Source organism: Euphorbia lathyris, chromosome 1, assembly GCF_963576675.1.
Source record: "Euphorbia lathyris chromosome 1, ddEupLath1.1, whole genome shotgun sequence".
In the NCBI taxonomy this organism is placed as follows: domain Eukaryota; kingdom Viridiplantae; phylum Streptophyta; class Magnoliopsida; order Malpighiales; family Euphorbiaceae; genus Euphorbia; species Euphorbia lathyris.
The window spans coordinates 111,278,889-111,299,195 of NC_088910.1; the positions used below are offsets into that span (position 1 = coordinate 111,278,889).

A 20,307-nucleotide genomic window follows, 5' to 3' on the forward strand; every position below is an offset into this window, starting at 1 on the left:
AAAGAACTTTCATTTAGGACTCCATGACAGATTCGGCCTATATCTGGTCGAAAAATGCATCACAAAATTCAGGTATGAATCTGATCTTCCAGCAGCACCTATATAGACAATTCTCTATATCACTAGCTCAAAGTTATGACTTAATCATAACCGATATCACACTATTCCATAAGATCTCAACTCCAGCTAATTATAGATATACCAGTAGATAATACAAACCAAACAAAAGGACACTGCCAGAAACAAGTTATACAAGTGTCCGTATACTATCCACATATATGTACATGAACAAAATGGATGCAATACCCTAGAGACGACTTGCACCTCGTAGCTGTAACCGAACCTCGCCCTAGGATCGTGTACCCCTCTCGGTACCTTGCACTTCCTCGCCTAAAACAAAACAATAAAAACATTTGGAAAACATGAGATAAAAATCTCAATAAGAAACTATCAGCTATAAAAATCAACTTTACTTAATATAACTACATATATATACATTTATAAAGGATTTAATCAAAACCTTGTAAAATATACTCAAAACTAAAGTTCATAATAGGATCAAGGTATTAAACCAAAAACCAAAAATATATAATCTTGTATCCATTCCTGAGTTCATCCCTTTATAATTCAAATCACAAGTCACAACATATACGAGACGTCTCTTAACATTGCCTATCCCATATGGTCTTACCCAACACTTCTCTGCCATACCCAATAGGTCTTCAGACTGTGTACACATGCCATATTTCTCACTAAATATGGTCTTTGAAAATTAAATCCACCATACCGGACTACTCTCAATGGATACCAAACATTTAATTTCATATATATATATATATATATATATATATATTGAAACCAAAAACATATATGTGTATATGTATATACTTCACTTGATCATAATCAAGCTCACAAGTGTTCAATTCTCCAAAATATCAATCCTTAATCAAATAAAATTCCAAAGTTAATCAATCAACGAAAACCTCAAATCAACATAACCAAGTAAAATCTGTAATTCATATATAAACATAGTCAATAGTTCATTGGAACTATAATTTCACAATAAAAAGCAAGATTGTGAAAAACCTCAATTTTACAAAATTCTGGTATAACCCTAAAATATCAATTTCTGGAAATTCTTTGATTATATATATATCTATATACATAAAACTCAAAATATAGTTGATAGTTACTTACCTTAGCTATGAATTGAAGAAAATACACCCGTTCAATTCTCCGCTAAATCAGTCTAAGACGTTTCCCCTCCAAACACTTCCGAAATTCAAAAACTCTTCGTTTAGGATTTAGATCTATGCCTAAGGATGTTATAGTTTAAGTTTCAAGTGATTTGGACGGTCGAATCTCCGTAAATCAAAGAAACGGTGGAGAAACGGTCGAAGAACGGTTAATTTGCAGAAAGCAAAATGACACAGAAAAGGAAAAGAAAGAAAGGAGATGAGCACGACACATTCTGAAACAATTTGGGATTTATATCCCAAATTTGGCAAATATCCATTTTAGTCATTCATCTTTATATAATCTTTTAAAACTTACCCTAAACTTTTTAATTTACACATAACCCCATCAAATTAATCCCAAACTTTTCCTATAACACCAAATAAAAATCACATATCCTATAATTATAATATATATTAATATCTAGATATAAATTCTCGAAATTTAGACTCGGACGTGACATTTGCGTCTTATCTTATATGGTATCTTAGTCCGACAAACTCAACTAATCCAAAATTTGAGTTGAATAGATCCTTTTAGGAGGTAAAACTCTCCTACCAAATATTTTAATAATAACTGCGTTCCCCTCTTTAAAATTGGCTTAATACATCATTTGCCTCCATGAACTTGTCCAAAAATTTTGATTGGACCCTTTAACTGTTAAAGTGTCTTAATAGACCCCTCAACTTGTATAAAATGTTTAGTTAGCACCTTAAACTTGCGCAAAATGTAATCAATTGATCACTCGGTTGTGAAAAAAAGTAAGTTAAATGCGAAACATGTATTGCACGCGTCTTAAAAAATGTAAAACGACCAAGATCGTAGTATGTGGTTCTAATATTAGAGAAGATAAGTTTTATAGTTAAGCAAATAATAACTGTCTTTTTAATCTATTTTTGAATTATGTAATAATGTTCTAAGATGCGTGGAATACATCTTCCGCATTTAACTTACTTTTTTGCAACCGAGTGATCAATTGATTACATTTTACGTAAATTCAGGGAGCTAACTGAATATTTTATGCAAGTTGAAGGGGCTATTAGGACACTTTGAAAGTTCAGGGATCAATCAAACTTTTTGAACAAATTCAGAGAGTAAATAATGTATTAACTATTAAGCCTTTAAAATTCGAGCCCTAATTAACAGGTTAACATGTCACGTTGATCTTTGGGATAAATTACACCCTTGCCCATTGAACTTTATCTATTTTAATATTATGGTTACTGAACTTTAATTCTTAATGGTATAGCCATTGAACTTTACACTTTTTAATACCGGTGGCCACTCTCCTCAAAATTACCGTTAACGACCTCAAAATGAAAATATTCAAGAATTAAAGTTGTTTAGAATGACATTTACTGTGAAACCACGTTTTTATTTTCCAAAATCACATTTTGTAGAGCTTTTTGTCTCTAAAAATTTATTCTTTCGCCTAACCAAACAACACTTAAATACCTCAAAACGAAAATTTTTAAGAATTAAAATTCCTTAAAATATCATTAACTCTTTAAATTTTTTATTTTGAGGCGTTCAGTAGCCACTGGTGTTAAAAATTGTAAAGTTCAGTGGTCATACAGTTAAAATTGAAATTGAATGACTACAATGTTAAAATGAATAAAGTTCAGTGGCCATTGGTGTAATTTACCCTTAATCTTTGTAAAAGAAAAAGGAATTTAATAGACAGATAATGTGGAAAAAAGAAAGTAAAAATGGTGGTAGGGAAGGATGGTGTAAACTTTGACATATATGCAGGCATTTGGGCCCTTACATTGATGGCTGAAAGGACTTGTGTGAAGCTAATCAGGAGATGTGTCCCAATGATTTGGCGTGCACAATATATAGATAGATCTGCCACTTCCACCTCATGTAGGGTTGTAAACGGGGTAAGGCGGAGACCCGAAATAATTTACTCGTCTCTATTTCCGAATATTTTGAGACTATTCTTGTTTCGTTGACAATCCTAATCTAACGTACTTTCGATTTTTCCAATTTAATCCATTGCTAGGTTTTATTTAGATTTTTACAATAATAGTCGCTGAAAATGATAAGTAGACGACATGCAAGCCATATTTTTACATGTCCAAATATCTAGTGTAATAATAAGTTATTAATCGAGTTAAATTAAATGTGTTAAAATATTAAAGAAATTATTTCTTTTTCTCATTTGATGAAAACAGGAACTTTATTCATGAATTTACTTAAGAACGAAATAAAGGAAGGATATAAAAAAATGAAGACTAGAAATGAATGGAATAGATTGAACTAAAAGTTCAAACTAATAGTTAAGGCCCAATTGTATATTTTATATTAATCTCTGACACATTTCACACATAAATGTACCTTGTGCTTGCAACGTATATAACACAGACCCCTCCCACCATGTGTTTTTAATTCCACAAATTAATGAGATTGTTAGTACTCGAACTTCAACCATTTGGTCCAAGAGGCTTTGGTACCATGTCATTGAACTAAGCGTCCAAATTAATAGTTAAAACTCAATCGTAGATCTTATATTAATCTCTGACAAGAATACTTAAACACTTCTCAAACATTGTTATTATGAGTTGTTATCCCCTACTAATAGAAAGCTGGTGAAAAATGTGTTCCTTAGGTAGAAGAAATGTCATCAAAAGTAGCTCACTCTTCTCATGATTCATCTTGAGGCGAGACGATAAACTTGAACTCTTTTATATTACATTTTAATTTTAGTTGGTATATTTTCAACCTTAATTGACAAAAATGTGGGGTTTTACATGTAATTTCATGTTCTAGTCTCGCTTCAACCTCCACCATTCTGGTCACTAAAAATCAAGGATTCAATTAAATCATGCAATACGATTAAGAACATAATAAAAATCAATTACTTGAAATAGATGAAAAGATTAAATATAGAATGATCTCACAACTGATTGTTCAAGACCTAAAAACCTATAGCTAGAAGATGGAAATTAGTTCACACCGGAAGAAGAAAACAATAAAGATGAAGAAGAAAGATGAAAATACATGGTTTTTTTTGCTCTTTTCAATTGATAGAAAGTGATGTCTCCTAAAAACTAGCCAAAGACTTATAACTAAGTAAAAGAAAAATCCATGAGCATGAGTTAGGACAAATTAGTTTTTTTAGTGCCAAAATCTCATTCTTCAGCATGGCTTAAGCCATGTGCATACCTTAAGATTTGACATATTTCTCCAATTTCATTTTAAGCTCCATAAAATTAGTATTTTAATCTCCAATTCGATTTTTTTAAAACAAAACTTCATTAAATTAAATCTGAAACCAATACATTGGTAAGGAAATGAGATGCGCATTTACACACTCCACGAACAGAAACAGAAACTACGGCCTTAGCTAAGCTATTGGCTGCAGAATTCGCTAAACGCTTAACATAAGAGATTGACACGTTATCTAACTCTTTAACGAAATTGACACACTCCTGAATCACATCGGCCAAATATGATAAATAATGAGCCGATTTATTAATGACTTGAACAACCGAAAGACAATCCGATTGAACTACCATATTACTTCTACTTGACAATTTAATTCACAATAATGCTTCCCGAATTGATATCGCCTCTATCCTAACTGGTTCAGTACATCCTGGAATAGAAGAATGAAGAGCATATAAGCACATGCCATTCGAATCTCAAAGGAGAAAGCCAATCGAGCTATAGTCTGCATCCATATTACAATACATGGAACCCGATCTAGCCTTCTGTCACTTATCAGAAATGAGATCGAAGACATAAGGGGGTTTTGAGTGGTACTTTTATGCAGACTGCCAGTCCACAAACTCCCACCTGGCAGCTGTGACTATTTGGACTAGTTGTAGTCGTTTATTTTTCCGTACCGTCGCATTTCAATTTCTTCATATCGTCCAAATGAGCATTGTTATCTCTGCAAAATTAATTGGTGAAACTAATGATAATATATTACACAACCACACTTTAACGTCTCCAACTGCCTCCATTTGATTATCACCAAAAAATATCCTTAAGCAGACTTAACCGTTAAACATCCAAGACATGCATGACTTTTATCTTCACCAACACAGTCATAAATTGGACAGACGTTAGCAAGACTGCCATGTCTATATGAAAGATTAGACAATGTAGTCATGCAAACTGTTAACAGACACCACATACAGTTTTTAACCTTAGGATTGATTAGCATATTCTAGAGACCATTCCAATTCACCATGGTTGATGCATTAACTGTACTGCTAGATGTTATAGATGTCTTTTATCCGCTTCTAACCATATATGAACCTGACTTATCAAAATATCAATACCATCCATCTTACCAGCCTTTGACGCGGAATTGAGAAAATCAACTTCTGATCATGCTCAACAAAGGTAGCATGCAACTGACACTGCCACTCCCCTGCATCCAGTAACATATCCCTCACTATGCTGGTTAGTGACAGATTAAGAAAGACAATCAATGGTTTGTGGGCATACACCAAGTCTTGAAGGACATTAACTATATATGGATTGTCCAATCCACGATACTTCCAGCTTAAGCATGTCATAATCCCAAACAGAATCGTCAGTAAGGGTGAGGAAACATCTCCATAGAGAAGACAAAAACACTTCACAAAGAGAGATTTAATTTTAAATTATTATTTATTTCTTTAGCTATTGAAAGTTTCACAAACTTTAATGACATTCTTACCGATATATGTCAATGTTAAATAGTCATTAACTTGTCATTAAAAAAGAAACAGCAAACTGTCGTTAAGAATTTTTTTAAGGAACGGAAATGGAAAAATTGTCATTAAAAAAAGAAACGGAAGCCTCAAAAGTTCAACGCTCCAACATAAACAAAATAAAGACTATAAATGACGGATCAAGGTCAAACATAAGCGGATAGACCTGATCTGAATTAACCGAAAAATCATTTGAGCACTGGTATGAGATTCATCGTAAAATTGATCATGAATGGATCAAAATAGAAACCTAATTGATTGAACATGAATATCCATTCATAGCGGAAACTATAATCGCTCAATTGAAAAACATAAGTAGTAGAGAGCCAGAAGTTAATTAAACAGAAAAGATGTTTGAGAAAAGAAAAATGAGAACAAACGAAAGAAGACAAGAAGGAAAAATAAAATCTTCAAGAAATAAAGAAAAAAAACAATGAAGTAGAAAGAATCTTAGAGAATTATATTTTATTTACAAGAAAAGGGATCTTCAATTTGAATTGATCTCTAAAAGCACCTATAAAACATAAAATAAAGTAAATATGCATCTAAATGATAGAAATAACACTAAAATAATAGAAAATTAAGATATATATATATATATATATATATATATATATATATATATATATATATATATATATATATAACGACTTATAGTTAGAGCCACAACGATCCTCAAACAAAATGCACACTCCTAATGATCAAACTCGAGAATCTATGCGAAGTTCGTCATCCAATCCGTTGCAACTACCCTCTCGATACGAAAACTATCTTCCAATTATGATCCCTTAGTTGAATACACCACCTTATGAGCCAAGCAAAAGAGTAGTCGGCTCCTCCCTTCGTGAAGCTAAGTACCGAAGTCGAATTAAGCTCCATTGTTACTTTCCGATAGCCTTTATCCCAAGCAAGTTTCAAATTAGGCTTAAAGCATTATTTGGCCCCTGATTTATCTAAAATTATATCATTTGGCCCCTGACCTATTATTTGGTCACATTTGGCCCTTGACCTATCCCATTTGGTGAAATTTCACCCAATTTGTATGAATACTTAACGGAATCGTTATCTTATTGATAAGTAATGATATTTTGACACTTATACTTGAAACGTGATATTTCTTAAAGTTTTTTTCTCATATTATGTGGAAATAATTAATTAGATTAAAAAAAGAAAAAAAAACAAAAAACAAATCCTAAACTAAAATCTATTAAGTTCAAGTGTCAAAATATTGTTACTTATCAATGAGATAATGATTCGGTTAAGTTTGAATCCAAATTGGGTGAAAATTCACCAATTTGGGATAGATCAGGGGCCAAATATGACCAAATAATATATCAGAGGCCAAATGATAAAATTTTGGATAGATGAATGGCGAAATAGTATTTTAAACCTTCAAATTATAATTAGGTCAAATAGAGGGTTGACTTCAAGCTCCATCACTATTTCTGATCATTTTTGTTCCAAGCAAGTTTCAAACTATAGTGAGGCCTAGTAGAGGCAAAATAGCCCAGCAAAGAAAGCATGCAAATACAAACATTCAAATAAAATTATTCCAACAGTTAAGGTTTTAATTTGACAATTAATTTTAGGGTTAATTACAGGTTAAATATTTACAATTTTCCAATACTAAAAAAAAAATTCTAATTATGTTACTAATTTAAAACTATCAGAATTTCTTAATTTTTATTTTTAAAAATGAGTAACTGAATTTGATAAAATTAGAATTAAAAGTGTAGATTCTGGATAAAATATAAATATATTAGTTAGTTAAATGTAAAATAAAAATTTTAATTTTTAATTTTAATATAATTTTTTCTTAATTTTTTTTAGAGATATTGCAATGGGCTACGAATTAGACCTGTCTATGGATCGGGCTGGACCCGGTCTATCGGGTTTTTAGGTAAATATACTCGGTCCAAGCCCAGCCCAACCCACTATTAATTTAGACGGGCTCGGGCTTAAAAATCAAATCCCAAACCCAACCCATATAAGCCCACCTATAAATATAAAACTAGTCGAAATCCCGTGCGATGCACGGAGATATGAAATTTTTATATAATTTAGATAAATAAATAAATTGACATATTTACTTTTAAGTAATTTTATATCATGCTATGAATTTTTTTTATATTATGTATATTTGAAATTAATATACATTTTTTATTGATAGTTCAAAATAAACTAAATTAATTTTGAAAATAATTGATTAATTTTTTTTATAGAATCTTAATTAAAGGGGAATGATTTATTTATTTTTACAAAATTCAATGATTTGTATTTTTAATAATTTTAATACATTTTTATATTTTTATATAACTGAAATTCTGTGAAACAATGATAATAAAATAGGAGATTAATTAAAAAATATATTAGTATATAATGAAAATCCAAAAATTAAATTAAACTACAATTAAAATTAAATATTATATCTATGATACAAAAGAATTACAATCTATATTAAACAAAAATTAAATTAAACTACAATTAAAATTAAATATTATATCTACGATATAAAAGAATTACAATCTATGTTAAAATGGAAGCAACATCAATATATTATGCTATAAATTATTACAATCAATACTTTTCTAATTTTGCACATGAAAAAACTTTATCAATTCAATATGTTACATATAAAAACATAAAATTCATAAAAATTAGTCACAAATGCATCTTGATGATAATCATTTTGCTTGATGGAATTTCATGATAATCAGGTATTTGAATTTAATTATTCATTATGCTACAATAACTCAATCATCTTAAAGTGATGATTTCTCCTATTTTTATCTCGTAATATCTCATCAAGACATTCTACCAATTTGTTCTTCATTCTTTCATTGTATAGAATATCAGTCACGCTCGCAGATATCACTTATTTGACTTCATTAATATTTTCTAATAATTATATATTATTAAATTTCGTAATTAAGAAAAACAAACAAAAATGAAGAGACAAAAAATAATAATTAGGAGAGAACTATCTTCCTCTCGTTTTTTTCGAAAATAAGAGAGAATGTCACATATAAAGAGGAGAGTGAAAATCTTTTTGCACATTAATTAAATTTTTTATTTTAAGTACATAAATTAATTTTAGTTAAATAGAATTAAATCGCAATTGTAACCACTCAATACAAAAAAAAAACGTTTTATAATTAATATCTGAAATTAATTCTATTAATTAAAATCATTATGCTCAACATTTGAGAATTTGAATAGATTCAAATAATAATATTTTTTAATTAATATTTTTCAATAATTTGTCCTATGATACTGTTTCATTTTCATCCGTTAAAAACTCTTGAAATACTAACATATTTGTGCAAACCACAATATAATAGTTAAAAACTATATAAGCCAATGTTGCAAAAGTAATTATCTCATAATTAATGTATATTTTTAGGATTTTGAGCATCAAAATTTATTTTTATTTACCTTCATTTTGAATTCGTATCTAGCATAATCCAATTTTTTCAAGAATAAACATATTATCAAGTGTATTAGACACTTACAATCTCTTTGTCTAGAGAACTGAGAAAAAATAATTTCTTGATAATAATAATAATAATATAACATAATTTATAATTGAAATAAACTTTATTGTAAGTATAATATTTTAATACATCTTTAATATTCTCTTCAATATGTCTCTAACTTCAATGAACAACTATTGTGTGAAACTTTATATCTATTTGTACCAAAATGCATAAAAATAAAAAAAATATAATCCACATCAGTTAGATAAACTCAAACTAAAAAAATAAGTGGATTTCAACAGGTTCCGAATTAGAAAAATTAATCTAATTTCAATTAAAGCTAACAATTAAGTTCATATAAAGACGAAAATCTAAATTTTAGTTAGAGTTAACAATCGAAACGATAATACCTAGCAACATATACTAAAAAAGAATGCAAATATAAAAAATCTTTATTTTAGTCATTTTGAAAAAAGACAAATAAAAAAGAAAACATGGATAAGGTAGCGAAGGGTATGAAATCTGGGTAACGACAGAAATGAGATTTCATCTCTGAAAGATGAAACTATAACAACTATTGTTTAATAAAAATAAAACAACACAATTGATAACAAAAATAGCTACAACATATAAAAAAAATCGAATAATTACCTTAAGAAACATAAGAATTTCTTGTAATTTTTGACACCTTTGTGTTTCTCGATTTTAGTTGTCCATGCATCTTTTATTTCTATCGGATTTCTTCAATTGGAGATATCGGTTTGGAAAAAAAAGATAAATAAAAAAGAAAACATGGATAAAATAGCGAGAGGTATAGAACCTGGATAACGACAGAAATGGATCTGAAAGATGAAACTATAACAACTATTGTTTAATAAAAATAAAACAACAACACAATTGAAAACAAAATAACTACAACATATGAAAAAAATCGAATAATTACCTTCAGAAATATAATACTGTCTATCATGGCCAATGAATATAATGATGGAATGCTTTATATAGAAGTTTATTTGTGACTTTAGGATTTCCTTTGCTTTGTGTTTTTTCATCTTTCGGTAACTCTTATTGTCTTTTATTATTTTAATTAATAGGGTAATAATTATTTAATATATTATAAATATAAATTTGTTATTTTTAATTAATTAAATCCTTTTTATTTTGATTTTATACTACGTTGACAACTCATCAAAAAAGCTTCTAAAACATTTCTCCTCATTTCTCGCTGCTTCCGCTATTATAGAAGTTTATTTGTGACTTTAGGATTTCATTTGCTTTGTGTTTTTTTATCTTCCGGTAACTCTTACTGTCTTTTATTATTTTAATTAATAGGGTAATAATTATTTAATATATTATAAATATAAATTTGTTATTTTTAATTAATTAAATCTTTTTTATTTTGATTTTATACTACGTTGACAACTCATCAAAAAAGCTTCTAAAACACTTCTCTTCATTTCTCTCTGCTTCCGCTATTATATATAGTATAGATTAGTAATTATAAAAAATAAATATTATACTTAAAAATAAATATTTAATATATAAATATTTATATTTATTAATTAATATTAATAGACGGGCCAGGCGGCCCGTGTTATTTTTATTAATCTCAAGGCCGCCCAAAAAATAAACGGGCTTTAGTGGACCTGGGCCGGCCTGGCCTATGAACAATTTTTATTGTCCAAACCCGGTCCAAGAAACACAGGCCTGGACGGGACGGACGGATACCCGGACCCGTGGACAGGTCTACTGCGAATTAGCCGAGTCTAAATTGTAAAATTAAAATCTTATTTGGCTATTTGTATTTAATATAAAAATAATACCTAAGTTTCAGTTTCCCCCAATTTCCCCATTGATATACTATCAAATTCCCCATTTCCAAGTTCCCTCGCTGGTCGTCTCACCATTAGTGCTTAGTGCTCTTGTCCTCGCTCGCCCACAGTCTCCAGTCGCCCCTCTCAGCCTCACTAGGTTTGCTTCCTAGCTTCAGTTATTGAGTTTACAATTGGATTATGCTCTAATCTTCCTTTGTGTACTTGAGTTGATCTTCCTACAATTTAAGAGATGTGAATTGCAATAATTGCCAACTGAAGTGTGAATCCATCTCCAATTGCTTTGTCAATGTGTTATTGATATCTGGATAGGGGTTCTATGTACTTCTGTGCAAGTTGTATGCGTTGCTCTTGGATTCGGTGCCATGTCTATGCCCTTTGACATTGCACTTATTGGTTGTATTGTATCTTGATGTGTATTCATTCACAAATTTAGTTCCTCTGCTGTAGCTTTCCGCCAAAAGTTTGTATAAATGGTGCATTTCTTAGATGGCACAACGAATACAAATATCCTTTAGGAGAAAAAAGTGCTGATCATCTTTTTTTTTTTCAATTTCAAATGCTTTTGAAATTTCTTGCAGGGCTATTCATATCATCCTTGTCATTTCAGCAAAATGCCGGAATTTATTGGCTTTCTCAATTGAATATGAGCATGCCAATGCATGCTGATTATGATGCAAGATGGATATTGCATCTCTAGTTGGTTATGAACTTAGATCAAATGACTTAGATTACTTCTAGATTAGATCAAATGTTCCAAAATTACCAGGACCTCGGACAAAATATTTCAACATTGTTGACGTGATGCTGGTTGCTAGACTAAGAAAGACACTAGATGGCTGTCGGACCGCTAATCAGGCAAAACAAATCCATGCACAGATTGTTGTCCAGAGTCTTCATAAACTCGAGCCACTCTTGGTTTCTCAAATCCTTTGCTCTACTTGCAGTTACTCTAGAAGTATTTCTCAATATGTCCAGAATATTCTTTTCCATATGCAAAGTCCAGATGTCTTTTCGTGGGGTTGTGCAGTTAGATATTTGTCCCAGCAAGGTCAATTTAAGGAATCCATTTTGCTCTATGTTCAAATGCTTAGACAAGGACTTTGTCCAAGTACGTTTGCTGTATCATCTGCATTAAGGGCATGTGCTAGGATTTTGTATAAGATGGGAGGGATGCTTATTCATGCTCAAACTTATAAATATGGATTTTCTAGTTGTGTTTATGTACAAACGGCTCTACTGGGTTTATATTCCAAACTGGGTGATATGGACACTGCACGGAAGGTTTTTGATGAGATAGTAGAGAAAAATGTGGTTTCGTGGAATTCAATTTTATGCGGATATTTGAAAATCGGGAAATTACTAGAGGCTCAACATGTTTTTGACCAGATACCGTCGAAAGATGTCGTATCGTGGAATTCTATGTTATCGGGGTATGCAAGTATTGGAGATATGGACCATGCTTGCCATTTATTTCAACAAATGCCTGAGAGAAACTATGCTTCTTGGAATGCAATGATTAGCGGATATGTGGATTGTGGGAATGTGGAATCAGCACGAAGGCTTTTCGATGCAATGCCAGAAAGAAATAGCATTTCTTGGATTACAATGATTTCTGGGTACTCGAAATGTGGAGATGTCGAGTCTGCTTGGAAACTGTTTACTCAGATGAGTGAGAAGGGTCTTCTCTCATACAATGCAATGATATCTTGCTTTGCTCAAAATAACCGGCCAAAGGATGCCCTCCAGTTGTTCAATGAGATGTTTACTGCTGGTAAACATGTTCAACCAGATGAGATGACTTTGGTAAGCATTCTCTCTTCGTGTTCACAATTGGGAGACATGAGATTTGGGTCATGGGTCGAGTCATATATGAATCATGTTGGAATGGAATTCGATGATCATTTGATTACTGCTTTGATCGACCTCTACGCAAAGTGTGGGAACATCGATAAGGCATACGAGTTGTTTCATGATCTAAAAGAAAAAGATGTGGTTGCTTATAGTGCAATGATCTTGGGATGTGGCATAAATGGGAAAGCTGCTGATGCTGTTAAATTGTTCAATGGAATGACGAAAGCGCAAATTCGCCCTAATTTAGTCACGTTTACCGGTCTATTAACTGCATACAACCATGCTGGTTTGGTTGAAGAGGGTTACCAATGCTTTAAATCCATGAAAGACCACCAAGTTGTGCCTTCATATGATCATCATGCAATCATGGTTGATCTGTTAGGGAGGGCAGGAAGATTGCGGGAAGCATACGAGCTGATAAAAAGTATGCCAATGCAGCCTCGTGTGGAGGTATGGGGAGCTTTACTGCTTGCCTGTGAGGTACATGACAATGTCGAATTAGGAGAGGTTGCAGCTCAGCATTGCTTTGAGTTAGAACCTGAAACAAGTAGTTATTATTCTCTTCTTGCAAACATCTATGCCTCTGTTGGGAGGTGGAAGGATGCAGCTAAGCTGAGAAAGATAGTGAAAGACAAGAAATTGGCCAAGATACCTGGGTGTAGTTGGACAGAATAGACTTTCATTTTATTCGGGTGTCAAGTTCCTTCGAGGTAAACAATGACGGATCAAGGATTCATTGATAGAGGAAATTAAAGCTCCATATAAAATTTTCATGGGGTTTTCCGGCGACTCAAGCCCCCGCGAGTCCCCTGGACACTGAGGCTAAATACTAATGCTGTGTATCTCATGGCCAGAATTCTTGCCATGTTTACTAGGTGCGTCAAATTTTATTACGATAATACAATTTGTATAATTCATTTCGGGACTAAGGTTTTGTTGTCGTTGTAAATACAATTTGCATAATGTAATACGATTATGACACAATCATCCATTCGATTATTACAATAATCCGCAAGTTTAGAGGGTCCAGCAATTTAAATTTTCAATTTTGTTTTTCAGAATTTAATCAGAAGAAAGGCAGGCACAGTTTAGTAGATTGGAAGCGATTTCATTAGATATCTTTCCCATTTAAATTATAAGAGGAAAATAAGGACATACACATGAAACAATTTCTTCCCTATTCTCAGCTTTCTTGTTACATGCTCAAATTAATTTAATAATAATAATAATAATAATAATAATAATATGGAAGGATTACTATGTCTGGAACCTAACAATATGGGGAAAAAATCAAGATCAAAGTTGCTTAAATTGTTATTTCCATCAGTTTTACAATGGAGGATTACTATGTCTAGTTTTGAAGTTTAGAAACCATAAAAAAAAAAAAAAAATTAAGGTATGAATCTCAAACATCAAGATGAAGATATTTATCATTAAGATTAGCTTTGAAAACTCATAATAAAAATATAAGAAAATCCTTAGATTTCATGAGCTGCAAATAGTTCGTTTATTTATTCACGAGCTTTATTCGCGAACAGTTCGCTAATTTTTCTCGCGGACAATTCATTAATTACGTTCATTAAAAAAAAAAATTAACACAAAACTATTAGAAATCTAAAATTTCACACAAACTATGTAGTTTTACATTTCTCTATTTATAGAAATACTATTATTAAAAAAATAATCGAATAAAAAACAATATTCATTAATATTATAATTGAGTTTGTTCATGAACCTATAATCAAGTCTGTTCGCGAGTTTTCAAACTGAATTTCACCGTGTTCAATGTCGGTTGGTTTAAAGCTGAGTGGAAGTGTATTAAGAATTTTTGAAGAAGTTAGGAGAATGAAATGCAAATTGTAACACTTTTAGGAGGTATTTATGTATTAAATCATTGTTTTCCTTTTAATAGTAAAAGGTCAAAAAGTATCACAAGGGTAGGCATCCTGTTTTATTTTGGTGAGAGAACATTTTAAAATAAAAGAAAAAAGTGTTGGTGAAAATAACAGTTTTCATTTTTATTATAATAAAGTCGGGCAATTATGTGTGGAGGGTGTTAATTAGTCGGTCATAATGGAGTTTACATCATCACTTTTGTTTCTACAATTTCCCATTTTTTAATACTCCCATCCCATTACAATAGTGAGTTGGCTTATAATTTAGGAAAAAGTAAAAAAAAAAAAAAAAGAGAAGGTAATTTAGGGAAAAGTAAAAAACAAAAATTGTATATGTTATTTGCTTTATTTGTAATTTAGGGAAAAGTAAAGTAAACAAAAAAAATTTGTTTAAAAGTTTACTAATACATATAATTTGTTAATAAAATACAATATATCCAATTGATAACTGAAGGAATTATTGTGTTCTTTAAGAAAATTACAACACCTCAAAACACAATTTCTAAATCGAAAATAAAAATGTTTTGGTTGTAATCAGAACTCATATCTTAGGTACGCTCTCAACCATCAGACTAAGAGTTTCATCAATAAACACTTGACAGACCAATTAATTACTTAAATTAAAAAACTAAACATTTATTTTTCCAAAATTATTCCAAATTGAAAATATTAAACATAAAAAATTACTATTTCTTATATTAAGGTATATTAAAAAAAATATTAAAGGTAAATTTAGATATTGTCCACTGTTTGGGATTAAGAAAGGTTGGGTTCAAAAAAAAAAGGTTGGGTTGTGATTGCCTGCTGGCATGGAACATTTCTTGGTTTGGAAAGGTTCCAAGCCTCATTTTTGAAGCAAGAAATATGGATAATTATTAATTAGTAGGATTTTATGAAAATGACTTGAGAGTGTAATTGAGATGAGACTGAGTTTCAATTTAGGCCCCGTTTGTTTGGAGGAAAATATTCTGCAGGAAAATATTTTTCCAATTTTTCAGTATTTGTTTGGGTAGGAAAATAAGTCAATGGAAAATACGTGGTAAGTTGGAAAATGAATGAAGAAATAAGGGAAAATGTTTTACCATTTTCAAAAGGGTAAAACATTTTCCCCAAAACATACGCGTTTAGAGAAAAATGAGGAAAACGTTAAAAAAATATAAAAATACAAAAGATATGAAATACGAAATATACAAAAAAAACGTGAAAAATACAAAAAAACACGAAAAACACAAAAAAAAAAACACTTGAAAAATCACAAAACATGAAAAATGCGAAAAAGTGATAAAACACGAAATATACAAAAACGTGAAAAATATAAAAAACACGAAAACATAAAAAAATATATGAAAAACACGAAAACGCGAAAAATGCTAAAACATAAAAAACACGAAAACGTGAAAAATACGAAAAACATGAAAAAACGTGAATAAGACGAAAAAGTAACAAAATGCGAAAATAAAAAAACGCGAAAAAAAGAAAACGTGAAAAAGGGAAAAACCGAAAAATTAAACGTGAAAACACGAAAAAATGAAGACAAATGCAAAAAAAAAAAAAAAACACAATAACGTTAATAACACAAGAAAACGTACAAAAAAAGCCAACAATATGAAAATGTGAAAAAACGTTTTTTGTGTTTTTAACATTAATTTTTTTCACATTTTCGTATTTTTCCACTTTTTTCCATGTTTTCATTTTTTAATATATTTTTTACTTTTCGTGATTTTCGCATTTTTTCAATTTTTGTGTTTTTAACAAATTTTCACGTTTTCTTGTGTGTTTTCCATGTTTTTCTGTTTTGCATATTTTTTTTCAGGTTTTCGTGTTTTCCACATGTGGATCTCTTTTTTGTGTTTTATATATATAATTGAAAATAAAAAATACAGAAAATCTATATTTAGTGGTTGGAAAATATTTTCCAGTGTTGTTGTCAAACAAAAAAAAATATTTTATTTTCCTGCATAATATTTTCCCCCAAACAAACGGGACCTAGTGTCCATTTGTTTCCATTTTTTGGAATTTTTTTTTACTTTTTAAGTCTAAATAAGAGATAAAAAAAAAGTGTTTGTAAAAATTCAAAACAATTGTTTTTAATATAAAAATCAACTAATATCTATTATCAATGAGTAATATTAAACAGGAACACATGAAACAATGAATCATATATAAAAGGCATTATACTCCTTTAGGTCTTCAAACTAAAGGTTCAAAGGCAATAGGATCCTATATTATTAAAATTATCAATCAGATCTCTGAACTATATAAAAATCATCAGTTGAGTTCTCATCCTATCCTAAAATCAGAAACCGTGACTATTTGATATAAACTGTAATAATCTCTGTGTTTGTTCGAAATAGGTTTGAGGAATATGGTCTGAAACTGCTCAACAGAATGATTTTTCGATGAAGTTCAATTGATGATTTTTGTTTAGAATGCGGACTCAATTGATGTTTTTTAGTTAATTTAGAAACTTGATTAATGATTTTGATAGTTTAAGGTTCTAATTTACTTTGAAACCTTAGTTTAAGGAGTATTACGATCCATATAAAATGTAATATAACTTTCTTGTTAACACGTCAAAATAATGTTTTAAAAATAATTATATGACATCCAATTCCATTTTTCATATAATTGACCTGACCTGTTAACTACCAAGCAACAAAATTATTATAATGATAATATTATTATTAATCAATTCTTAAAAGAAATTATTATTAATCAATTTCGCACCATCTTTTTTAATTCAAATCAATTTGGTGTCATTATTTATTTATTTATTTGTTTGTTTGTTTTCACTTTGAAATGAAAAAAAAAACAGTTAACCAATTAAGTTGAATACATTCATGCATGTTCTAATGACATCAATTTGCAAGAAAATGAGATTATTATTTTCTTTTATCAGTAGAATTTATCCTATTTGTTTAAAAAAATATATATTATGCATGAGGATATTTTTCTGATTTTTTTTGATGCTTTAGGAAAATAAATTAACGATAAATTTTACATCAATCAATGTGAGAAAATTTATGAAAAAAAGTAAGAAGGATGTTTTACCCTTAAAAAGAGTATATTTTACTAAATTTTTTGAAATTCCACTATATTCTTTTTTACTCTTATTAAAACAATAGTCACCCACCACCTTTTTTTTACCGTTTTTCAGTATTGTAACTAAACACTGGAAAATATTTTATTTTTCAATATTTTATTTTTTCTTACCCGTAATTTTTCAAAACACAATATTTTCCGACAAATAAATAAAGCCTTAATTTCTAAAACATAAGTTAGAACCGGAGACGTATGCATCAGAGCACATTCATTTGGAAGAGGTAGATAGTCTCGTGTTTTCTTGGATAATCAATAGTACTTCAAAAGAATTTGCTAAAAAATTTCTCTATGTTACTTTTGCGTGAGCATAATGGAAGGATATCAAACATCAATTTGGTGAAAACGATGGAATTCTATTTATTTTTTATCTTAAAAAGAGATAAATGCTATTGTTCAAAGCTCAATTTCAGTTACTTATTATTTTTACAAAGCAGAATGTTGGGTATACATCTCAAGTCCCACATCGGAAAGATACAAGGGAGATGCATAGTTTATAAAGAAGCTCACCAACTACATTAGTATGAGGCCTTTTGGGAAGGAACCCAAAAACAAATCCGTGCGGGCTTGGCCCAAAGCGGACAATATCATACTAATGGTGGAGCTGTTGGTGAACTCGTGGGCCCTACATAGAAAAAGGTTTTAGATGAAATGGCGACGTTAAGGCCATTGTCTTCATGTGATTATGGAGGAGCGTGAAGTGTAATTCAAAAGTTTTGCGATGAAGATCAACTAATGTTGTTTTCAACTAGATTAACAAACGAATTCGAGCATCTTATAAATTATAGGGTAATTAATTTATTAGTCCCTATATTTTGACGAAACACACTGTTTAGTCCCTGTATTTTTAAAAACACATGGTAAGGTTCCTAACTTTTTTCTCAGTGAACTGTTTAGTCCTTCCCTCTATTTGTTAGATCTTTTACCGTTTATGACTTCGGAAATGACTAAATTACCCTTTACTATTTACCTTCAAACTTCCGATAAGGAAATCCAATTTAGAAGAAGAAGCTATTTCTATGGAGAACAAGAAAAAGAACAAACCCAATGCTTATGAATTTGGACGATTAAGAAGAAAATCAAGAAGAAGAACACTCAAAGTTGATTTCAGATGCATTAGAGTTTAAAGGAAGAGAAAATAAAGGAAAAGAAGAACGCAAATCCAAATTGACTAACAGAATCTTCATGAGAGTCTAACGACAGGGACTAAACAGTTCACCAAGAAAAACGTTAGGGACTAAACAGTTCACCGAGAAAAACGTTAGGGACTTTACCGTGTGTTTTTGAAAATATAAAGACTAAACAGTGTGTTTTGTCATAATATAGGGACTAATAAATTAATTACCCTAAATTATATCTTGCTACAAGATCCTTATCTAGGGTTGAATCAAACATTTTCTATGATTTAGCGTGTTGAGAAGAAAAAGGAAGTCCATCTAGATCACACAGTTAAATTTTCAAATCCAACTACCAATGTTCTTAATACTCGTATTGATAATTTGAAGAAGAAAACAAAAATCGCTAAAGAAGACAAGTATTGTTCTAATTGCAAATGTAGTGGACATATGAAGGAATAATGCTTTAAGATTATAAGTTATCCAGATTGGTTCAAATCAAATAAGAATAAGAAGCCTTAAGCAACATGTGTTTCTTATGAGACTGATTCACTATATGATTTTACTAATAGCAAATCAAACGAACTTTGAAACAATTGGAGTAGATTTCATAGCTTTTGCCAAGGATTTCTAAACCTCCATCTTAGATGAATGACTTTGTTGTCAACAATGTTGATAGATCACTTGTTTGTACTGCTGATCATTCAGTTTATTTGGTCAATATCATAAAAATCAAAGAGCCAACAAGTTTTGTAGAAGCTAATTCCAAGCCTAAATTGTAGTAAGTTATGTAAAAGGATTGCACACTCCAGAAGGAAATGACACCTGGATTTTATCTGATCTACCATCAAGGAAGAAAGCTATTTCATCTACATGGATTTTCAAGGTTAAAAACAATGTAATTAGGAGTGTTGAAAGGTCTAAAGCAAGATTGGTGGCCATGGGATATGGTCAGAGGTTTGGTGTTGATTACACTGGACATTTTTCCCCAATAACCAAACTGTGATAGTAAGATTGTTTGTATATATAGTATAGCCAAATCATGGCCAATTCAACAAGTAGATGTTAATAGTGTGTATCTTCATGGATTT

The 20,307-nt window shown here is 30.4% G+C and overlaps 1 protein-coding gene across 1 annotated transcript; it reads left to right on the forward strand.

Moving 5' to 3' along the window:
• Positions 1–11,265: 11,265 nt before the first annotated feature.
• LOC136210623 (pentatricopeptide repeat-containing protein At4g22760) lies at positions 11,266–14,123 on the forward strand. The gene is made up of 2 exons (XM_066001971.1): positions 11,266–11,392; positions 11,835–14,123. Exon 2 carries the CDS (start codon positions 12,058–12,060, stop codon positions 13,780–13,782), a length of 1,725 nt encoding a protein of 574 aa, XP_065858043.1. The 5' UTR covers positions 11,266–11,392; positions 11,835–12,057; the 3' UTR covers positions 13,783–14,123.
• Positions 14,124–20,307: the final 6,184 nt, after the last annotated feature.

What these genes read in the sequence shown, in the direction of transcription:
- LOC136210623 (XM_066001971.1), top strand. Translation starts at nt 12,058, where the DNA reads ATGCTGGTTGCTAGACTAAGAAAGACACTAGATGGCTGTCGGACCGCT.